The following is a 20523-nucleotide window of genomic DNA, read 5'->3' as shown; positions in this document are numbered from 1 at the left end:
TTCCCATGAATATGGTTCAGTTGATGCATGTCCATGTTTCCTTGCCAGTAGGTGTTGTGAATGATGCCTCCTGACCTCTGACCCCTGACCAGCAGGGTGAAGGGTTCTTGAAGAACTCGGTCTGAACTTGATCCAGACCTTTGGTGTGGTCAGTCTTCTGCCACGAGTCTTAAACTCTGTCGATCTGCAGCAAATCATTTGGCCATTTCTGATGCCTCGGCGACAAATTCTGCTGCCCCTCTTCACTTTTACCTCTTGTTTAGGGGCGTCCAGATTTCGATTGGCTTCAGACAAGACAGGCTTCATCAGCTGAAATCAATAAAAATACTAATCAGTCTGCTGTCTTTTTCTTGCTGAGGTCATTTAAATAGTGCCGGGGGGCAGGGGCTGTCGTGTTGAAAATGTGACCCGGTACAGATTCTAAAACATCTCACAGAGCTGAAGTAGCAGCGGTGGCTGCAGCTCAACAACCAGATAAACGTTTTTAAAAGCTCTTATTGTTCTTTTCGGCATTTTTTTCTTTTTTTTTTTGCTGCAGCAATGGCAAAAACCACACCATTTCTTCTCCTCCTCCTCTGCTTTTTTTATGCCAGCTTTTGTAGAAACAAAGAAGGAAAAAGCAGCAATGTTAATTGAGGTAAGAAGAGGCAAAAACGAAAAGCTCTCAAGATTTGCCAGAAAAATTCGGCCGCTGAGAGAGAACTGCCATTTTGCGGACTTGTGGAAGAAAAAAAAAAAAAACATTAGGGCTGGCGGCGGTGACCTCCTGGACCCACAATTTGTCAGCGATCTATACGCTTTGTTGATTGAAATTTTTAATTTGGGTGTTCTTTAGACGGCCAGTGAAAGGGCATTGTCGCCAAGAGATGAACTCCCCTGCTGCTGCTGCTGCCATTCAGCATCAGCCCCAGCCTTTTTTTTTCCCCTCTCCTTCCTTCAAGGAAAAAGGTGATGAATAGGCCATGAATATGTTTTTTTGGGGGGGAGGGGGGGGGTCAAACGAGACATGAAATGGCGGATTAATTGAATCTTGTGTGAGCCTTTGGTCCTCGCAGCTGGATCGGTGCTTTAGAGAAATACAAGGCTGCTCTAATTGTAGGGAGACGCACAAAAAGTATCCTTCAGATTCCTTCGCTTTTTTTAGCGCGGACGGGAATGTCATTCAGCCGCATAATGGCCCTATTAGCTGCTTAACTCAGTGCCGTTACACGGATGGTAAGGTTTTTCACGCCTCGACTCGCCGTGTGTGTGTGTGTGTGTGTGTGTGTGTGTGTGTGATGTTTAAACCAAGTGTTGTAGGTTTTTCTTTCTGTCTCTTACAGCGCAGACAACACCGTTGTTCCTTATCAGGGAGGCGAGGAGTCATTTTTTTAACCAATGTGTCCTGTCAGTTTCCTGAAAATAATAAATGAATAAAATGAAAATAACATTATTTCCCCGTCCCCTTCCCCTTCCCCATCCTCTGCAGCAACAGTACCACTCCAAAATCGATGTTCTGATTGACGAGGCGTTCAAAGAGATGATTTCCTCCCTCGTCACAAAGGTAAATGCCTTTTTAGCCAATCAAATCCTCTCACTTCACTGGCTGTTTACACTCAGGATTTCTCTATTGTTTGGCTCTTATTTTAGGGCGAGTGGTGTCAAACCGTACTCTTTTCAGTAGGTTTACACATCTTGTTATTTATTCACTCTTTATAAACTCTTTGGATTCGATTTTTACTTCAACTCTTGATAGAAATTATGATGGATTTAACACTTTTTCTGATTTTATTTACTTTATTTGTTGTCTTTTTTTCAGGGGGTTTGACATATTCATTTATGTATACCTTAGTTTTTAGAAGTTTTTTTTTTTTTAATTGTCTTTATTATTATAATTTTTATTTTTGTAATGCTTTAAAAAAAAAAAAAGCTTTCCTCTTAGATTTTGGATGATTGACCGGACGCTGCAGACTCAAGACAATAGAAATGTATTTATATATGTTAATAGAAAGCTTGAAAAACGTTCTGACTGCACTGGCACATTCATTTTCACATTTTCTTTAAGAAAAAGAAACAAATTTACAGACAAATGTGATTTTTGCAGGATTTCTAAAAACTACAAATGAAGGAAAATGAAGCAGTGCGTTGTTTTTGTGACGACCCCCCCCCATCCCCCCTCCCTCCCTCCCCCATCTGCAGTTTGCCGCTGTTTTAGATGGCGTCCTCTCCAAACTCTCGAGATATGATGAAGGGACATTCTTCTCTTCAATCCTCTCTTTCACAGTGAGTAGCCTTCTTCTTGTCCCAGGAAACAGACAGCACCGAGCTGTTTCTTTCACCGCTCACTCAGGCAACCTGTTGTTTGCTGGAAACCAGATCTTCCAAGCTGATCTTCAGTGTCATTCTCTTTCTTTATCTTCTTCTTCTTCTTCTCGCCCTCCCTCCCCCTCTTTCCCCCCTTAAAGGTGAAAACCGCTGCCAAATATGTGGAAGTCCCTGTGAGTCCGTCGATCTGCCTGCTGTGTTATTATTCACCCTGTCCGTCACAGCCGGTGTCCATATTTGTGTTTCCATCCGCATTCAGACAGTCGAAGCGTCGGCTGGAAATGCAAAGCGACTGCTCTTTGCATTCAGCCTCACTCATGTGCTTGTTGGATTTTTTTTTTGTGTATTTTTGTCATCATACCATGTTAAACGTGTGAAAGATAAAGAGTTTTTTTATTCCATCTGCAGCTCATGAGCCAAAGATCACACAACAAGCCTAATTAATTGCACTCTTGTCCTTGGAGATGTGTTTTGCTGAAGTGTCCCTTTGTGGGCGGTGGCATTTGGGTGTCGAGCGGTTAATGAACGGCGGCGATGTGGCAAAGATCAGAGGCTGCAGCGGGTCGAGGGAGAAGGAGGAGGTGACGTGTACGACACAGGAGTTTAAAGTGTGGAGGGGATGAGACATTAACGCTTTGGCGACGTTCGAGGTGTGAAGGAGAGAGAGGTTTAATCTCCAGAATTAGATCTCACCAAGACAAAGGTGATCCCTCATTTTCTAAAGTGATTTACAGCTCAAAATTAACAAAGTACAATTCATCTGTGATTTGTGATTTTGCACGTTTTACTTTGTCCATCTCTTTGATATGAATTCTGGCAGTTTTATCCATCCACTGGGATTAAATGTATTTAAAATCCTCAGGCTTCGATCCAAACGGCACGAAACACTGTGAAGGAAACAGAATACATAAAAAGGAAAGTGTATTATTTCTCCTGTCTTACCCAAAGTATTTAAAATGAAATGTTATAGACTGTAATAAAAATACATTTCCCTTTTGAATGACAAAACAAGTTGATTTTGATGTTCTCAGTGCTCCACGTCTACCAATGGGGGCAGTTTTTTTTTTGAATGTAATATAGTGATAACCCTAACCCTTAGCCTCGTCACTGCAGACAATAGTTTGATTTTTGAATAGTTTTTGCTGTCAAACACAACATTGCTTTTTATTCGACATCCATTAATTGGCATTCTGTCTCATGTAGACATTCAAAAATATCACAATAATAAAAACAATGTTGACTCAACTGTCAAGGATGCCAAAACTGGGAAAACATTAGGACGTCTTATAACCACGCACATATTAAGTGTATCCATGTGATGGCTTTCTATTTCTTTTGTTTTACTCACATTTTGTTGTTTTAAAAGGCCAAAACTTGGAGAAGTATTTCTGTCCCCTTATTTGTATTTCAATTTGCATATAAATGAATGCCAATTAGAGTTCTGAGATCCTCGAAGCAGACTAGGGTATTTTGTATGAAAAGATAAAATGAAATAAGCATAATTAAGTCATTCAAGGGCACAAGTAATGATTCATGATATATGTACTAAATTACTTAATTAAGACTACAGAATAAGTATATTAAATGCCAAAATAGTACCCTTTGTGGAATGATTTCTGCGTTGTGCGTTTTGTATTTTACGAGTTGCATTTGCTGAACCACAGATGTGAGAACATCCGGCACTCAGTCATTAACAGCTGAGAGATAAAGAGCAGCCCAACAATCTCACCCGACCTCCTTAATCCCCTGCCCCGCCGCGGTACATCCCACCTATCCCATCATGCTCTCTGCTTCCCGTCCAGACTTCCTCCTCCCCTGAAATTATAATGTAACCGCTACCTTGGCCTTTTTGGTCTTTTGTGTAGAGGGAACCTGACGCAGGTAAGCCTCTTGTCCAGGTGGGATGACGAGGGGGGGCGGGGCCTCTGAGGACAACATGAAGCTTTTGCCCTCGAGTGTTTACATTTTGGAGACTTTTCTTTCTCTTATTTTAGATGGAAATACTTTTTCTATCACATTTTTACTTTTATCTGAGAACTGCAACCAGTTACTTATACTTTTATTAATTAATTACATTCAACATGAGATATTGACTTTTGTAAACTTTTTAGGAACTTTGACACATTTCAGTTTGAACTTTTAGAGAGTTTAGAGAGTAGAAAGTTATTGCACCAGGACAAGACTTTGTCTTTCTTTCTTGTTTGCCTTTCCATCTTCAACGACTATAAAAGGATGATCACCTGACTTTTAAGAGTGGGAATCACCAGAGGCCTCACGATACTTATGCCACGATACGATATCATCACAATACTTATGCCACGATACGATACTTATGCCACGATACGATACTTATGCCACGATACGATACTTATGCCACGATACGATACTTATGCCACGATACGATATCATCACAATACTTATGCCACGATATGATACTTATGCCACGATACGATATCATCACAATACTTATGCCACGATACGATATCATCACGATACGATATCATCACAATACTTATGCCACGATACGATATCATCACAATACTTATGCCACGATACGATACGTATGCCACGATATGATACTTATGCCACGATACGATATCATCACAATACTTATGCCACGATACGATATCATCACAATACGATATCACGATACTTGTGTCACGATACGATTTCACGATAAGATATCACGATACTTATGTCACGATACAATATCATCACCATACTTAAGTCACAATGCGATATTATTGCAATTTTAAACATCGCCGTCATATCAGCGTCAACACCGCCCCGACTGTGCTGAGCTCAAGAAGCATGAAACCCGTTTTAGAAGAGTCCCAGTCGGCCCTAATTGATGTCCTCCCAGACAAACCTGGATTAAACATTTAATACTTTATCTACTTTAATTTAACCCTTGTGTTGTCTTCCCGTCGACCATGCAACAATTTTTTGTTGTTTTTTTTCTACGCTTTTTTAGACATTTTTGTCAATTTTTTCAACGTTCTTTTACCAATTTTTTTCAAATGCTATATAAATGATAAAACACCCAGATTTAATCAAAATAGTGAACTGATCATTTATTTTACTTGTGAATAGTGTTGTATGGAACTATCCATGCTCTCTTTTTGACAATTTGGTTGAAAGAATCCCAAATTTCTGATAAAGAAACTTTGAAAATGGGTCAAATTTGACCCGAGGACAACAGGAGGGTTAAATAAATCTTTCAGTACAGTGTGCCATGAAGTATTAATATTACTGATACTGTAAAGGGTTGGAGTCCTCCAGTGTGTGTTTCTCACACTGACTCACACGTGTTCAGCAGGACGGGCGTGTTCACGCCTGCACAGCCAAGACTCCAGTGACTGACAGCCACACATGCTCAGATCAAACATATGCAACGCTGGCAAAGCAGGAACACAAACACCGGGGGAGTGATCATCATCACTGGCTCTTCACCATGTTTAACACAACACAGTTCTGCAGGAAAGCATATTCAAATCAAAACGTATTAACTAACTCTTTGCCTAACTCTGAAGGGCTGTGGATCATAATATCCCCGGTTTGAGTCTGCATGGGGACTTTTGTATACTAAAGGCAAAAAATGCCGCCAAAAACCAATTGTTGTTAAATCTGAAAACTTAACTTGCCGTTCCAAAAGATTATAGAAAGATAATTTGTCTTCTTTTGCTGTTGCACCATACACTGTCAAACTGTAGGAAACGATTGATTAAACAACATTCAGTTAATGTGCACTTTAGTAGCTGTTAAACTGTTTAATTTGAGCAAAATGTGATTTTCAGACATTTTGCATGTGATGCATTCACATGATACATAGACGTCATTGTGAGATATTTCACATGTGAAAATAATTTTAAGTCACACAGGCCACATGTGCTTTTCAACATTTTACATTTGAACTATTATAGTTCACATGTGAAATAATGATATTTTACCAGAGGTGAGGTTTTATACAAGTTTTTAATGTCATGTTTCTTTACGTCAGTGAACTATTTGCAAATAACAAACACATTTAAAAAGCAGGGCCTTAAACAATATTGACTGCAAAATGAAACCCTGCGTACAGATTTTAAATGATTGACTAGTTCAATTAATAAATCAACTGAAAATTCATCTAAAATCATCCAATCAATCGTCCACAAATACAACATTACAACATTATCTGGTTTCTGTTTCTCAAATATGCTTTTCTTAATTTGATATGATAACATTTTCAGTATTAGAGAAGGTTTTTAGACTGTTGGTCTGATAGAAGAGGCAGTATGACTGCTGATGGATGCTGTCAGTAAATGACGTACATCATTAGTTGCAGCTGAAGTCTTTATTGATGTATTAGCAGTTAACAAACACTGGCCACTGAAACGTTTTTCAAAAGGTTATTTTTCACTTGTCCGGTCGGGCAAGTGAAAAGTAATTCTACTCGCCCAAAGTCTGGCCCCTATAAAAATTGTTTGTTTTCGAAAAAAAGCGTAGGGTAAAAAAAAAATCAAAAGCGTTGAAAAAAGGCTTTGGGAAAGAACATTGAAAAATGTAATAAAAAAAAAATGTTTCAAAAGCATTTACAAATTTGAGAGAGAAAAACATCCCAAGAGTCGAGCACAAACTCAATTCTTGATTGGCCAATGGCACATTCAAATCAAATCATTCAACAAGCGTTCTCCGACGGCGGCATGAGAACAATAACATCATTTATGATACAATGACGCCCGAACGGGCAACTGGGTTGTTATATTTACTTGCCCGACGTGGCGTTTTACTTGCCCCGGGCCATCAGGCAACCCTTATTGTTGAATCCTGCTGGCAGTGGATGGACAGTAACTTGATTTGTTCTCCCCTGTACTTTAGCATCATAAACAGAGTTATTTTAGATTATAGAGGGACTTTTTGCTGTGACGTGCCAACACACACATTTGTACACACGCAACGTGCACCTGGTAGAAATGAAATGAATCCAGGGCAGGAAACGAGGACGGTAGCAGCGTGTAATTACCTGGCATTTCACCGCCTTCCTCCCCCTCCTCCGCTAACTGCTCATTATCAACGGGCCTCTCCTCTCTTCTTCCCCCCTCTACCCCTCCCTCTGTATCCGAACAAATACACCGCTTAATTTTACACTCACCGTATTTTTTTGTTGTCAAATGTTGACAAGCAACCAGGCGGCCATTATCCCGGCGCGGAGGGGATTACTGGTGTTTGGCTACAAGTGAAGAAACAGTGGAGGAGACAAAACAGACAGAGGGCCGAGCGTGACAAGAGCGCTGAGCTGCTTGTATGTGAGGGTTTTTTTTTTCTTCCTCTCGTGTTAAAGTCTTAATCTCTGTGGCTGGAACTGTGCCGGTGTCTCCGATCTGTCATGCTGCTTTGTCACCTCGTCAGAACGAGAGAAAAGAAAGGTAAATGATTGAGACAAAGCCTTGAGGGGATGGAAGGGGGGAATTGATGTCTCAAGTGACAACACTGGCAGTAATATGTTGCCAATGACACACACACACAAAATCCACAATGTTGTAGAACAGATTTTTCTCTCGCTTTGACCCTGTCCATACTCCGATCAGATCCGTTTTTAAAAGCTCACTCTGTTTTGCTCCTCCATCCTCCTTGCACTTGTTTGAAAGTGTTGGATTAGGTTGAAGTCAAGGCTCTGTGCAGGTTAGTCAAGTTCTTCCACACTAAACTGGGAAAATCATTTCTTTTTTGGCCTGGCTTTTGCACGGTGCATCAAAGTTGGAACGCCGTAGCATTAATATGTTCCCAGACCAGACCAGAAGATTAAGATTTCCCCTAAATTTGAACTGAGAGGCCCAAACCAAAAAAAAAAAAAAAATGACCAGAATGATATATAATATCCTACATTTCAGTTACATGTCAGAATTATTGTACTGTATGTTCCAAAATCCAAAACCATAGTCTTAAGTAAACAAATATCACTTAAAAAGGTTGTATGCCTTTAAAACTGTTGACATTTGAATTACAGCTTTGTAGGTTTCTTAACTTGATCAACATAATGACGCTGTATCTTTGGCTGGTTAAATGTGTATCATTAAAAGCTTCCAGTGCTTTTGAGGAGCCAAACAAAACAACAGCCATCTATGTTTGTATCTACTTGAATTCAAAGAGGTAGGGAAAAGGTAGTTTCCAACTCCGGAATTTGCACCCTCAACAATAGACACGTAAAGCAGCATATCGGCAGAGTAACATGCCATGTGGGCTTACCAACGGTCACGCTAGGTGATCTGATGCATCTCTTGGATGTGGAGTGTCACCTGTCTGCTTGGAAAGAAACGTTAGATGTACTGCAGCCTGGTCCACCGCTTTACACAGCTCCCGCTTTGGAGTTAAACTCATTGACGGATGATGGACTTTTTACTGGATTTGTGGGGATAATTAGGAGCCTCTGACTAAGCTCATTGGAAAATGAGAATATAGCCTGTTTATGCGGTTGCATGTCAATGCGACAAACCGCAGTTCTGAGTATCAGGTCTTCTTGGACTCTCTGGTAGGGTCCTAGAGAGGATTTTTTTTGCATACTTTGTAACTCTCTGGGGTGATTGGGCAAAACCGTCCTGCCCTGCAAACACCATGGTCAGTCCAGGCCAGAACAGGCTAGGTGAAGGATGCTTTTCAGGCTTGTTTGGTCCAGGGGAACTCCTGAATTGGCAGACAGGTATCCAGAGGAAAGACTCAAGCACTTTAAGATTCAAAACCTGGGAGAAGAGCGAAAAGGTTATGGAGCCAGAAGTTGTAAACATTGGGGGGGTCCGGGGCAACGCTCCCCCGGACCGATTTGTTTTCCCATCTACGGCAGCTACATGCACTATTTCTCAAGACACTTGAGATAAAAGAATGCTTACAAATCTGTAGCCTACATCATTTGGAAGAAAAAATCATCATTCTGAAACCAGAACACAACACATGTTGAGGACAACTCATTTTCTCCCCTGCCACCTAAAAGAGGCAAAAAGTATCTAATGTTACTATTTAAACAGCATTACTAATGTTGAAACCTATTTGTGTTATGCTGGAGTAGAGTTCACAGAGTGAATGGCAACATTTCCCCAGTAGCAGAACTTTTGTTCCATTGATTTGCCGATCCAGTCAGACAAGCCAAGGGTATATGACCTATTTGGAAACAAAGTAATCTTGACATTATTGTCATGATTGTGGGATCGTCAGCATCCCACTGCAGACGTCCATTCTGGTTCCTTAATGTGGATGGAAAACTTCCTGAAAAAAAGATCTAGAAATGCTCTGTGTGGACGGAAAACTCCTGACATTCAAACTCAGTTTTGAGGTAGATCTGTATCGAATGTGGACATGACCTGGAAGTGTCTGCTGGAACCAGTCAGGGACAACATGACAAGTGCTGTAACTCACCCAGTGAGACACAACGTGAGGCTCATTCTCGTCAAGATTTCTGAGCGTCGTTCGACAATCATCCTCGATCTGCCAGACTCTCACTCCAGAGGATTATGGGGATTCTGACAGGCCTGTCAATCACTGGGCCTGACCCCGCCTCTCTCTGGTTGAACATGACCACACTCACACCACACCTCCTTTCCCCCCACACACACACACACACACACACACACACACACACACACACCCCAGATCCCCTTGCAGCAGAGTGACCCCACTTAATAAATTAGTATCTGCAGGTTTTCTTGTCGAGCGGTCTGCCTGAATTACAGCTGAGCACCTCTGACTGATCTCAGTCTGTCACTTGCTGTTCAAGGCCTCTGAAACAGCTGCTGGGACAGTTTCTATCACAAAACATTTGACAGAGTGGTGCCACTATCTTCTGGTTAATGTTATCGGTAGTGCAGAAGCCAAGAAAAGCAAAATGTATGTCAAGCCTATATCCTTGCAGACAGAAGTACAATTTGTGTTCATCAGTACAAAGAAGATTACAAACTGTCCTGAGACATCTCCATCACAAGATGTCACTTCTGTCGTGGTAAGACGGCGTTGAGAGCAGGAGCTGTCTGTGAACTGCCTAGTCTATATCCACGACGTTCCACTTCCGGGATTGCTCTGGTTCTGCCGGAAATTCCGCCGGATGTCCCTCTTTTGGATGTCTGTTACCTTCCGCTTTCTTTGTGTTTTAATTTTAAACTCCGGTTGCTTCACGAAGACTAGGGTTAACTGCTCTTCAGATCTCTGCAGAATCTGAGTTTTCTGTTGCACGACTAAAACAACCTTTGAACGTACACACGTTTCACCAAAACAAGTTCCTTCCCGAGACTATTTTGCAGCGGCACCGTGGCTCTGCTTGAGGCTTAGCATCGCCCAAGACGATTGGGATTGGTTTAAAGAAATGCCAATAAACCAGAGCACGTTTTTCTCCCATCCCGGAATACTGTGTGGACTAGCCAGACCTTCCTCCGCAGCGCTGTGGAGGAAGATCTGGCAATGCGAGACTAGTGAACTGCCTGGTTGCCTCTTCGATTGTCAAACCAAAAAACTAAATTGAGTCACTTGATTCTGTTGGTGACGCTGGGCGATGTTGTCAAGATCCGCTTACTTTTCTTGCCTCCAAACATCAGCACGTGACAGTTTGTGTTTATCTTGTGTTTTCTTTGATACGCAAAAAGGTTACAAACCCAAATTCATAATCAGTCTCCCAACCTGCCTTTTGCCTTTAAGTGTAGCCGAAAGGTTTTTCTGGGTTTCTTGAGGCTCCATTTCCTTTGTGTTTCCACGGGGACCTGACATGCCATGCTCAGCAGCGCTGTAGCAGAACAACAACCCCCCCGGGGGCCACCGCACACCGGCTCAGAGAAAACGGGTGTGAAAGATGTCAAAGCAATTACAATAAGCATTACAGTTGTAATCTACCATGACAACAGGGAGTGTGAATGAGCAGGGCTTTACCCACTTCTCCTGCCTCTGGCCTCTCCAAGCCCATCAAACCACCGCGCCGCTGCCACCACAGTTAATGTTTCCTCCGCAAGCTTCTTCTTACCCCCAACGCACAGAAGGTAGTTTATTTTTCTTCTTTTCACCCAGGAAGCAGCAGGTGATGCTTAACCTGTGTTGTTAGTGTAAACCAGTAATTCAGTTTGGTAGGTGTTGGTTCGAGGAAATGCATTTAATAAAGTATACATACACTACCGGTCGAACGTTTTAGAGGTTCAGTGTTTTCACGGGGTCTAAAAAAGTCTAAAATTTCATGCTACCTAATGCTCTTTTTTTATTATTCTGTAGTGTTGTAGTTCTTTCTTTCGCTAGTCCAAATGTAATTTCGCTGTATTGTGACTACAAATGAGACCAATATGCAACTTATATTGCAGCCAATCAGCTTTCGTGTTATTGGCGCGGGTCTCTTTCGGATTCTACCACTTTCAAGGACAGCTGTAAATTAAACAATTTCTTTATCCCTGAATAATGCCTGTTTACTTTGAAATTTATATTATTTTCACGTTTTTGGTGACCTAAACCTTTTTTTTTTTTTTATATTTTGGCCAGTTTACCACTTACCTTTGTACCATTTAAGGTTATTCACTGGACATGAACCAGTCGTGTTATTTGGTTTTCAGAATTTGTCATTTTCAAATGTGTTCACTCAGTTTATATGTTATACATTTTTATTGTGAAATTAGTGCTTAAACTGTATGCTCGAAACAAGCTAGTTCGTACGTTGTGTCATCTGACATCTGAAGGCAAAAGTGTTTTTTTTAAACCTGAAGTATATTTAACATATCTCAGTCCAGCAACAAAATCAAATGTTATTGAATCCAAATAATCCATAGCCAGATTGTGGAGGAGACCAAGGCGATGAAGGTGATCAGGCAACAATTAAGTAAATTGTGGGAACAGTCATTTCAATTGTCATTTGTAATTAGAGGCACTGAGACACATTACATGACATTACATCGTCATTTAGCTGACGCTTTCATCCAAAGTGACTTCCAATTAAGTGCTTTCAACCTTGAAGGTGCAAACTCCAGACAACAAGTAGAGAGAGAGAGAGAGAGAGAGAGAGGGATAGAGAGATAGATAGAGGGATAGATAGAGGGATAGATGGATAGATAGAGGGATAGAGAGATAGAGAGATAGAGAGATAGATAGAGGGATAGATAGATAGAGAGATAGAGAGATAGATGGATAGATAGAGGGATAGATAGATAGATAGAGGGATAGAGAGATAGATAGAGGGATAGAGAGATAGATAGAGGGATAGAGGGATAGATAGAGGGATAGAGAGATAGATAGAGGGATAGAGAGATAGATAGAGGGATAGAGAGATAGATAGAGGGATAGATAGATAGAGAGATAGAGAGATAGATAGAGGGATAGATAGATAGATAGATACTTTATTCATCCCGAAGGAAGTTTTAGGCATCCTGTAGCTTAGACAACCATAACACAACAAACACATACACGTATATATGTCACATACATAAAAATTACTCATAGAAAATTAAGGAGTTATAAAAATCACTCACAGAAATGTAAAGAGTTAAAGGTGCTAAAGTAGACAGTGTGCAATGGTGGTAGTGCAAAAGAGAACAGTGCAGGGATTGAACAGTGCAATAGCTCATTATTAAATATTAACTGTGACTATGAAAAAACAAGAATGTAAACCGAATAGAATTAGAATTGCTTGACAGTAAGTGCAAGTACATTAGCTTTAAATAAGCAAAACTACAATGAGCCATATGCAACTGCAGCTTTAAGAATATATATATATATATATATTTTTTTTTCTTTTTTTTTATCCGAGGTGCGGTCGGTAGACATGTGTTTTTAGGCTTTGGCAGAAGATGCGTAGACTTTCAGCTGTCCTCATGTCAATAGGGAGCTCATTCCACCATTTAGGAGCCAGGACAGCAAACAGTCGTTGAGTGATTAGTTGCCCCACACTGTGAGGGGGCAGCAAGCAGCTTGGCTGATGCAGAGCGGAGTGGGCTGGTTGGGGTGTAGGGTTAGACCATGTCCTGGATGTATGCTGGGCCTGATCCGTTCATGGCCCGTTCGTATGCAAGTACTAGTGCCTTGAAGCGGACGCGGGCATCAATTTGTAACCAGACACCAGACTTCAGATGAACGAAAACTGTTAAGAAACAATCCTTTTGAACTAAAATGAAAATAAGAACAAGAATAAGTCCAAAAAACATGAACATGAACTGCGAAAGTAAAAGATTAAGTTGCCCCAGTAATTGTGATTGCAGGTCAGTGGAGCCTCAATAAGACTCTGAAGTCTTTGTTCTTTTCAGAATTTAATCAATACTGTGCCGCAAAACTTAATAGACTACATGTAGAGATTTGATCAAAACACAGAGCTGTTTTAGTGGCCTTGAAATACAGTAAAACTCCAACAAAAACTAAATGACTTACTGTGACTTGATTGCTTCCTACGGCGCTTTTGTTTGTTTGTGTGTCACAGCAACACTGCACACATGAGTGTGTTGCATATAAGGATGTAAGTTTTTGTTAAAAGTTCTCTAAAGTATGGCAAGAAATTGATAAATTACCTTCAGGCTTTAAAGGTAGGTTTTGCTTTTATTTAGTCTATATCAACAACGTTTTATTTCCTGGGATTTCTCTGGTCCGTTATTGTGTCAGGCGCTGAGCGCCGCCCAAGACGATTGTGATTGGTTTAAAGAAAAGCCAGAATAAATCAGAGCACGTTTTTCTCCCATCCTGGAACGCTGTGTGGACTAGCCAGACCCTCCTCCGCAGCGCTGTGGAGGAAGGTCTGGCAATGCGAGACTAGCTTTTATTCTATATCTAAATATAATTGCACATTAAAAGAGTTGTTGGTCACATTACTTAAGAGTCTAACTGGAAATTCACTCACATCAGCTGTGTTTAATATTTTACTAAAAGCACCCATCCGTTTCCCTTCTGTTACATAATGAGATATGTTTTTGTTTCTGTATTGATTGTTTGTTTATTTCATATTAATGTTTAAATATGTTTCTATGTATGCACCAAACCAGAGCAAATTCCTAGTAAGTGCTACTTACCTGGCTATAAATCTTTTCTGATTTATGTCAACTCTGTCCTCAGAAGCAGCTGTCTTGTCTGCATCAGGCTGAGGAAGATGAGACATTTACTTGACAAAAATAGTTTTACAGTAGACTCCACGAGGAGGAAGAAAACTGCCTTGTTGTTAGAGTTTCATTAATTCTTTCAAAACGCTAACACAAAGAATGGTGCTGGGGGAGTGCGCCTCGTAGCCGAACGTTTGAGCACATATCACATACTGTAACTGCAAAAGTCCCCGGTTTGATTCATACACCCCCCCCCCCATCTCTCTCTCTCCCTGTTTTTAGTCTACCTCTACTCTTTCATCTGTCTAATGAAGACTGAAGAGAATAGTGCTTGCATGGATTGCTTTTTAATTCCCCCTACAAAACTCTGATTGGTTGATTGTGATGTGGGCAGTGATTCAGAGGTGTGGAAGTCAGGTCAGGAATATGTCTCACTGTCACACAGAGACAGATGAAAGACAGCCCTCATCGACAGACTGCGTAGAGTTACAGAAGCTAGTGAAAGTGATGCCAGGACTCTTTGTGTATTGTTGTATGTTTTTCCTGTTGACATTTGTTCAGGGGTCTGTTCCATCTCACTGTAATGAAAAAGTGATGCTAAATGTTAAGATTCACTGTTCTGTATGTGTGCCGGGGTCATCATGTGTCTGCTGATTGGCTTCTACTGGGGTCAGTAGGGTCAAAGACTGTACAAATAATGGACGTAGCAGCAGGAACATCACCCATTGGTTTGTGGACTTCTGTTTTTAAGCCTTGAGTTTGGCAGTTTGGCCGTCGCCATCTTGTTTTTTTTAAACCAAACGTGACGGTTTTTGAACGAGAGGATGGATCTGGGGAGAATAACGTGGCCATGCCAGTGTTGTTTATGGTTGCAACGGCACTAAGATAAACGCTAAAGAGGGAAATTTGCAGATTTTAATCCGGCTGAAGCGAGCCATCCGGCAGAGTTTTACTGGCAGGTAAACGCGGACCTCCGGATACTGGTGCCATTCATCTGCACGTACAGCAGAACACAGAATATTGCCAAAGTTAAGTTAACAGCTAGCGCTAGTTAGCTTGATTGGTAAGGTGCTACTGAACGCTGAACAAGACATGTTTAGGCGACCAAAATGTTCCAATTAACTTTGTTGAAATGGAAACACACAGTGAGAGGGTCAACATTTAAGATGAAAACATGTACAACACCCAAAAACAAGTTGAGGTCTATTTTAATGTCCACAGTGCCATGGTTAGCATCGCTAAGCCTCTGTCCTGATTGAAAGGTCGGCGTTTAGCCACGCCCCTAAAGTATCCCCTGCTTTATCGTCTATTTTAAAATAAATGGGATCATAATTTACAAAATGAACATCATGCTGTATTGAAGAAGACTTGAAACTAGCGATTGAGGACATAAAATGTTTGAGTTAATTGTTAATATAAAATAAAGTGAGAAGTAGGCTCATTTTCTCATAGATTTCTATAGAAACAGACTTCTTTTTGCAGCCATTGGAGTCGCCCCCTGCTGTAGATTAGATAGAATGCAGCTTTAAGGCACTTCCGCATTGACCCGGAAGCTTCGTTCATTATTTTGTACAGTCTATGGTCATTACATGTGATATCAGGTCATGAACAGCCAGGATGAAGTGAGATGTGCAACATGAATACCAGCCCTGTTCACATTTCCAACACCAGGCTCCACAGACTGAATGTGAATGTCTGACATCGTTCTTTATATTCAGCCTCCACTTTCTTGCAGTCGTCTTCAGGCCTGTGTTTGTCCTCTCTGCTGCAGAAACCAGGGATGGATCTGGCCGACACCTACATCACCTTCATACGCCAGAACCAGGACATCCTCCGAGACCGTGTCAACGACGAGCTGTACATCGAGAAGGTGTTTGAAGTGAGTGCTGATTCTTGTTTCAACCTTTGGGTTGTCCTCGGGTCAAATTTGACCCAGTTTAAAATATCAGAAATATGAGTTTCTTTTAACCAAATTAGCTAAAAATAACATGGATGTATGTTGTATGAAACCCCGAAAACAATCTTCGCAGGTAAAAACATTTTTTAATGTTTTTTAGCACACCTGAAATGTCAGTAATAATCCCTATTTGCACATTAATTACACAAACTGTGTGTATACAAATAAAGTACAGAATGTCCCAAGTTGAAACAGGAAGGCGGTCTGAAAACTGTGATAGATGCATGTAACAGACAACTTTATTTAGTCCCTTTCACACATGCACTTGCAAAACCTGAACTTGAACTAGAAATTACCTGGAGGAGATGTATATGAGAACGCAAATGTTCAGTTGGACTGAGCATTAAACGGACTTTACCCTGCCAGCTACAAGGTACAAAGTCTGCGTAATGTCCGACTGAGCCCATGTTTGAACAGAGCAGCTCATTGTCCGGATAATTCACAGCGAGTATGTGGGCGTGTTGATGACATTTTAATAAGACGGCAGGCTTCAAACCGTAAGAAAACAAACTGTGGGTGAAGAAGAAGAAGAAGAAGAAGAAGAAGAAGGAGAAGAAGGGGGATTTACACGAAGACGGCAACAAAAAATGTCTAACTGGAGAGACGACGAGATTCGGGAACTTCTGTTGGTTAAGGGCCGGTGACGAAATCTTCAGACAAATTCAAGGAACGGCAAGAGACATGGTTGTTTATGACCAAATTACGAACCGGCTACGGGACCGTGATGTAATCCGCGTCATGTCAAACACATTCTCACTCCCATCTCGTAAAATACGGACGCTTGGTCAGGTGCCTTTGGCGTTGTTATTGACGCTAAAAGTCTACTTTAGCGTCATATAACGCGCTTTAACTAAACGCGCTTGGTCGGGACTATTGGCGTCCCTTTTGATGCAGTTAGGTTAAGGAAAAGGTCGTGGGTTGACTTACGTTTCCGTGACTTGCGGGAAGAACGGGACGGTTGAGTTTAGGAAAAGGTCGTGGGTGGGCTTACGCTTCCGTTAAACGTGGGAATAACGACGGTTAAAGACACACGCGGGACACGAACCCCGGTCTCCTGGGTAAAAAGTCCTGTATTTGACCCATCCACCAGCCCGACCAACCTCTCTGCGCGGAATTTCCCCTTTACATACTACTCGCTAAACCCCGTGTAGCTGCTGCTCTCCCCGGTACGTTCTAAACACGCTGAAGGGCGCTTTTTCCGTCGCTTCAGACGCTGACAACCACTGTCCAAACGTCCGTATTTTACGAGTTCGGAATGAGAACTGGTTGTCATGTCCTGCCTCCTGCACGCTCTACCCAGGTGCCACCAGGTAAAATAAGTATGCGATTGTGTGCAACAAAGAAAGTAAAGCTTGTGTTCATACAGCAGCATCAGGCCTCCCGACAGGAGCATTATGGGTATGCAATTGTCTTGTTTTACGTGTGTCTGGGCAAGTCAAAGTCAAATTCACTTAAGGCGCCTTTTTCTTTAAGCAGGTTTGTCGACACGGACGGATATATACACACAGAGACGGGGCCACGTTGGCCAATCACAAGCATTATTAGATCTTGGTAGAAGCATTATTATTGGCTCACTGACACTGATGAGATTTACTTCTTAGGTATTGACATTTGGTATTGAATGACGAGGCATTTTCCGATACTCGATACTTTAGAGGCAATTCGGTCGGTGCCTAAAAAGTATCGAAGTTCGGTACCCAGCCCTACTGAATATGGAAAAAAACAGATGGCAACATACAGAAGAAGTGGCTTTCTAATGTTACGGTACAGGAGATGTGGAGGGCTGTTTGCAACTCCTGCAGAGCGAGCAAAATTGTAATTGTTGTGGAGAGGACGTAGTTAAAAGAGCTCCACATTTCTGTTGGTGTCTTGGGTTAATGTGAATAAGGTTGCAGTCTTCTTATCGCTCCACACATCGGATGTTTTTACCTCCTTCATGTATGTCAGTTATTCCGTTTCCAGCGTTCCGTTACACTTTGTCACATTTTTTTTTAATCAATACAGCGACTTTTCAACCTCAGCTACATCGTAAAACCCCTGTTTGTGACGTTTCAACTTCTTGTCGAATTTCAAGGGCTTCCCCTTAGATTTTTATATACCGTATTTTCCGGACTATAAGTCACACTTTTTTTCATACTTTGGCTGGTCCTGCAACATATAGTCAGGTGTGACTTGTATATCAAAATATATATAATTTAACATGTTTTTAAATGTTATTTCATGCTGAAAACAATACCGTCTACTGCTGCGAGAGGCGCTCTAGGCTTGTGACGACTATATGCTGCTCCTAAAGACAACTGAGAAAGAAAAGAAGCTGCAGGAGACTGCAGGTAGTAAAACACGCAGCCGAAAACGGTAATCGAGCAGCAGAACGAAAGTTTGGAGTGAGAGAGAAACTTGTGAGGGACTGGAGAAAAGGTTAGTCTTACTGCAATGAAGAAAACAAAGAAAGCTAGTCGCGCTGAAATCCAGACGGCCAGAGCTGGAGGAAGGAGTCCACAGATGGGTGCTTGAACAACGTGCTGCTGGGAGAGGCTCGTCAACAGTGCAGTTACGTTACGTTAACATAGAGGACACCTACCGTATTCAGCCCCCTTGTTCTGGCTGCTGTTGGGTAGTTTAATAACTGTTAATGTGTTACGTTAACATAGAGGACACCTACCGTATTCAGCCCCTTGTTCTGGGGGCTGTTGGGTAGTTTAATAACTGTTAATGTGTTACGTTAACATAGAGGACACCTACCGTATTCAGCCCCTTGTTCTGGGGGCTGTTGGGGAGTTTAATAACTTGTCTTTCCAGATTAAATGTCTGTTCTTGGTCTTGGATTTTGTGAAATAAATTTCTAAATAAATGTGACTTATAGTCCAGTGCGAATTATATATGTTTTTTTCCTCTTCATGACTCATTTTTTGACTGATGCGACTTATAGTCCGGAAAATACGGTAGTATGTGAATTGGAAATGCGCATAAAACCAGGTGGATGGAAACACACTTGACAATAAGGTTTTATTGTATCGGATCTTTTCATGAGATAAATGCTCGTAGCACACTCGGCTGATAAAAAAAAAGAAAAAACTTTACAAACGCAGTTCACAGTCAGGTGTTCTTACTGTTGGTGTGAGGTTTGGTTCTCCAGTTTGAGAGCAGCAGCAGGTCGCTTCGACGCTGAAAACACCGACTGCTTCTGTTGACCTGTTTATCACTTAGGAAACACCGAGAGCTGGCGGCTTGCTCCGCAGGAGTTGCAAACAGCCCTCCTCAACCTCCACCTATCCGTCCTTGTGTCCATCCCTCCATCTGTCCGTTTCCTTTACCGACCACCCCCCCCACCAGGATTGAGATTTATCAAACTATTTTAGCGCAGAGTTGCCAAACAACGCTCAGCTCGCCGCCGCGAGTCAATGCAGCGGACATGGCAGCTCAAACCTTCGTACACATTAGCAGCCCGAAGCCGAGCGATGGATTTCTGCCACCCGCCGCCTCCTCTGAGGGTTCAGAGCGGGGTGTGTGTGTGTGTTTGTTAAGAGTGTGTGTATGGGGGAGGGGTGAGTCTAATGGAGCTCAGAAGCGCCCAGTCATGCACAGAGGAGGAGGTGACGGCGGGGCCTCGAAGTGTCTCTGCTTAGCCCGTCAACGTGTACTTCTCTCTCACACACACACATCCACATAACGATTGTGTGCAACAAAGAAAGTAAAGCTTGTGTTCATACAGCAGCATCAGGCCTCCCAACAGGAGCATTATGGGTATGCACTTGTCTTGTTTTACGTGCGTCTGGGCAAGTCAAAGTCAAATTCATTTAAGGCGCCTTTTTCTTTAAGCAGGTTTGTCGACACAGACGGATATATAGGGAAGAAGAAAGAGGCTGTTAGAGGGAGGTAACATGTGGGCCGTCAGCATGCAGCTGGAAACCCGGTTTTGTTTTGTGCGTGTGCATGCTCACATGAGCCTGTCCGTCTATTTGTTTACAAGGGCTCACCAGGGAACATCTTTGTGTGGATGAGGAGTGTATTATACGCACACACACGCTCACACACACACACACACACACACACACACACACACACACACACACAGCTCCATCCTCTTCACATTAGCAGCCAGATCACCTTTATGAAGCATCCGATGAGGAGGAACCTGTATGCTGTAAAGAAAAATGTAAAAAAAAAAAAAATTATAAATATGGATCTCTTAACAAAAAGTCATTTAATCTCAGATTCAGCCTTCAAGAATTATTCTTTTGAAAACAAGAT

The 20523-nt window shown here is 41.8% G+C and overlaps 1 protein-coding gene across 1 annotated transcript in view; it reads left to right on the top strand.

Moving 5' to 3' along the window:
* Positions 1–20523, top strand: part of cadps2 (Ca++-dependent secretion activator 2) — a 232684-nt gene that overhangs the window by 196101 nt on the left and 16060 nt on the right. The window contains exons 23-25 of the mRNA XM_078256450.1: positions 1469–1543; positions 2179–2262; positions 16087–16194. Of these exons, the coding sequence (XP_078112576.1) occupies positions 1469–1543; positions 2179–2262; positions 16087–16194 (267 nt within the window). The remainder of the gene's footprint in view (positions 1–1468; positions 1544–2178; positions 2263–16086; positions 16195–20523) is intronic.

The sequence above is a fragment of the Sander vitreus genome, chromosome 8, assembly GCF_031162955.1.
Source record: "Sander vitreus isolate 19-12246 chromosome 8, sanVit1, whole genome shotgun sequence".
Classification (NCBI taxonomy): Eukaryota; Metazoa; Chordata; class Actinopteri; order Perciformes; family Percidae; genus Sander; species Sander vitreus.
Note: the sequence above shows the minus strand (reverse complement) of the source record. Positions and strands in the feature narration are given on the sequence as shown.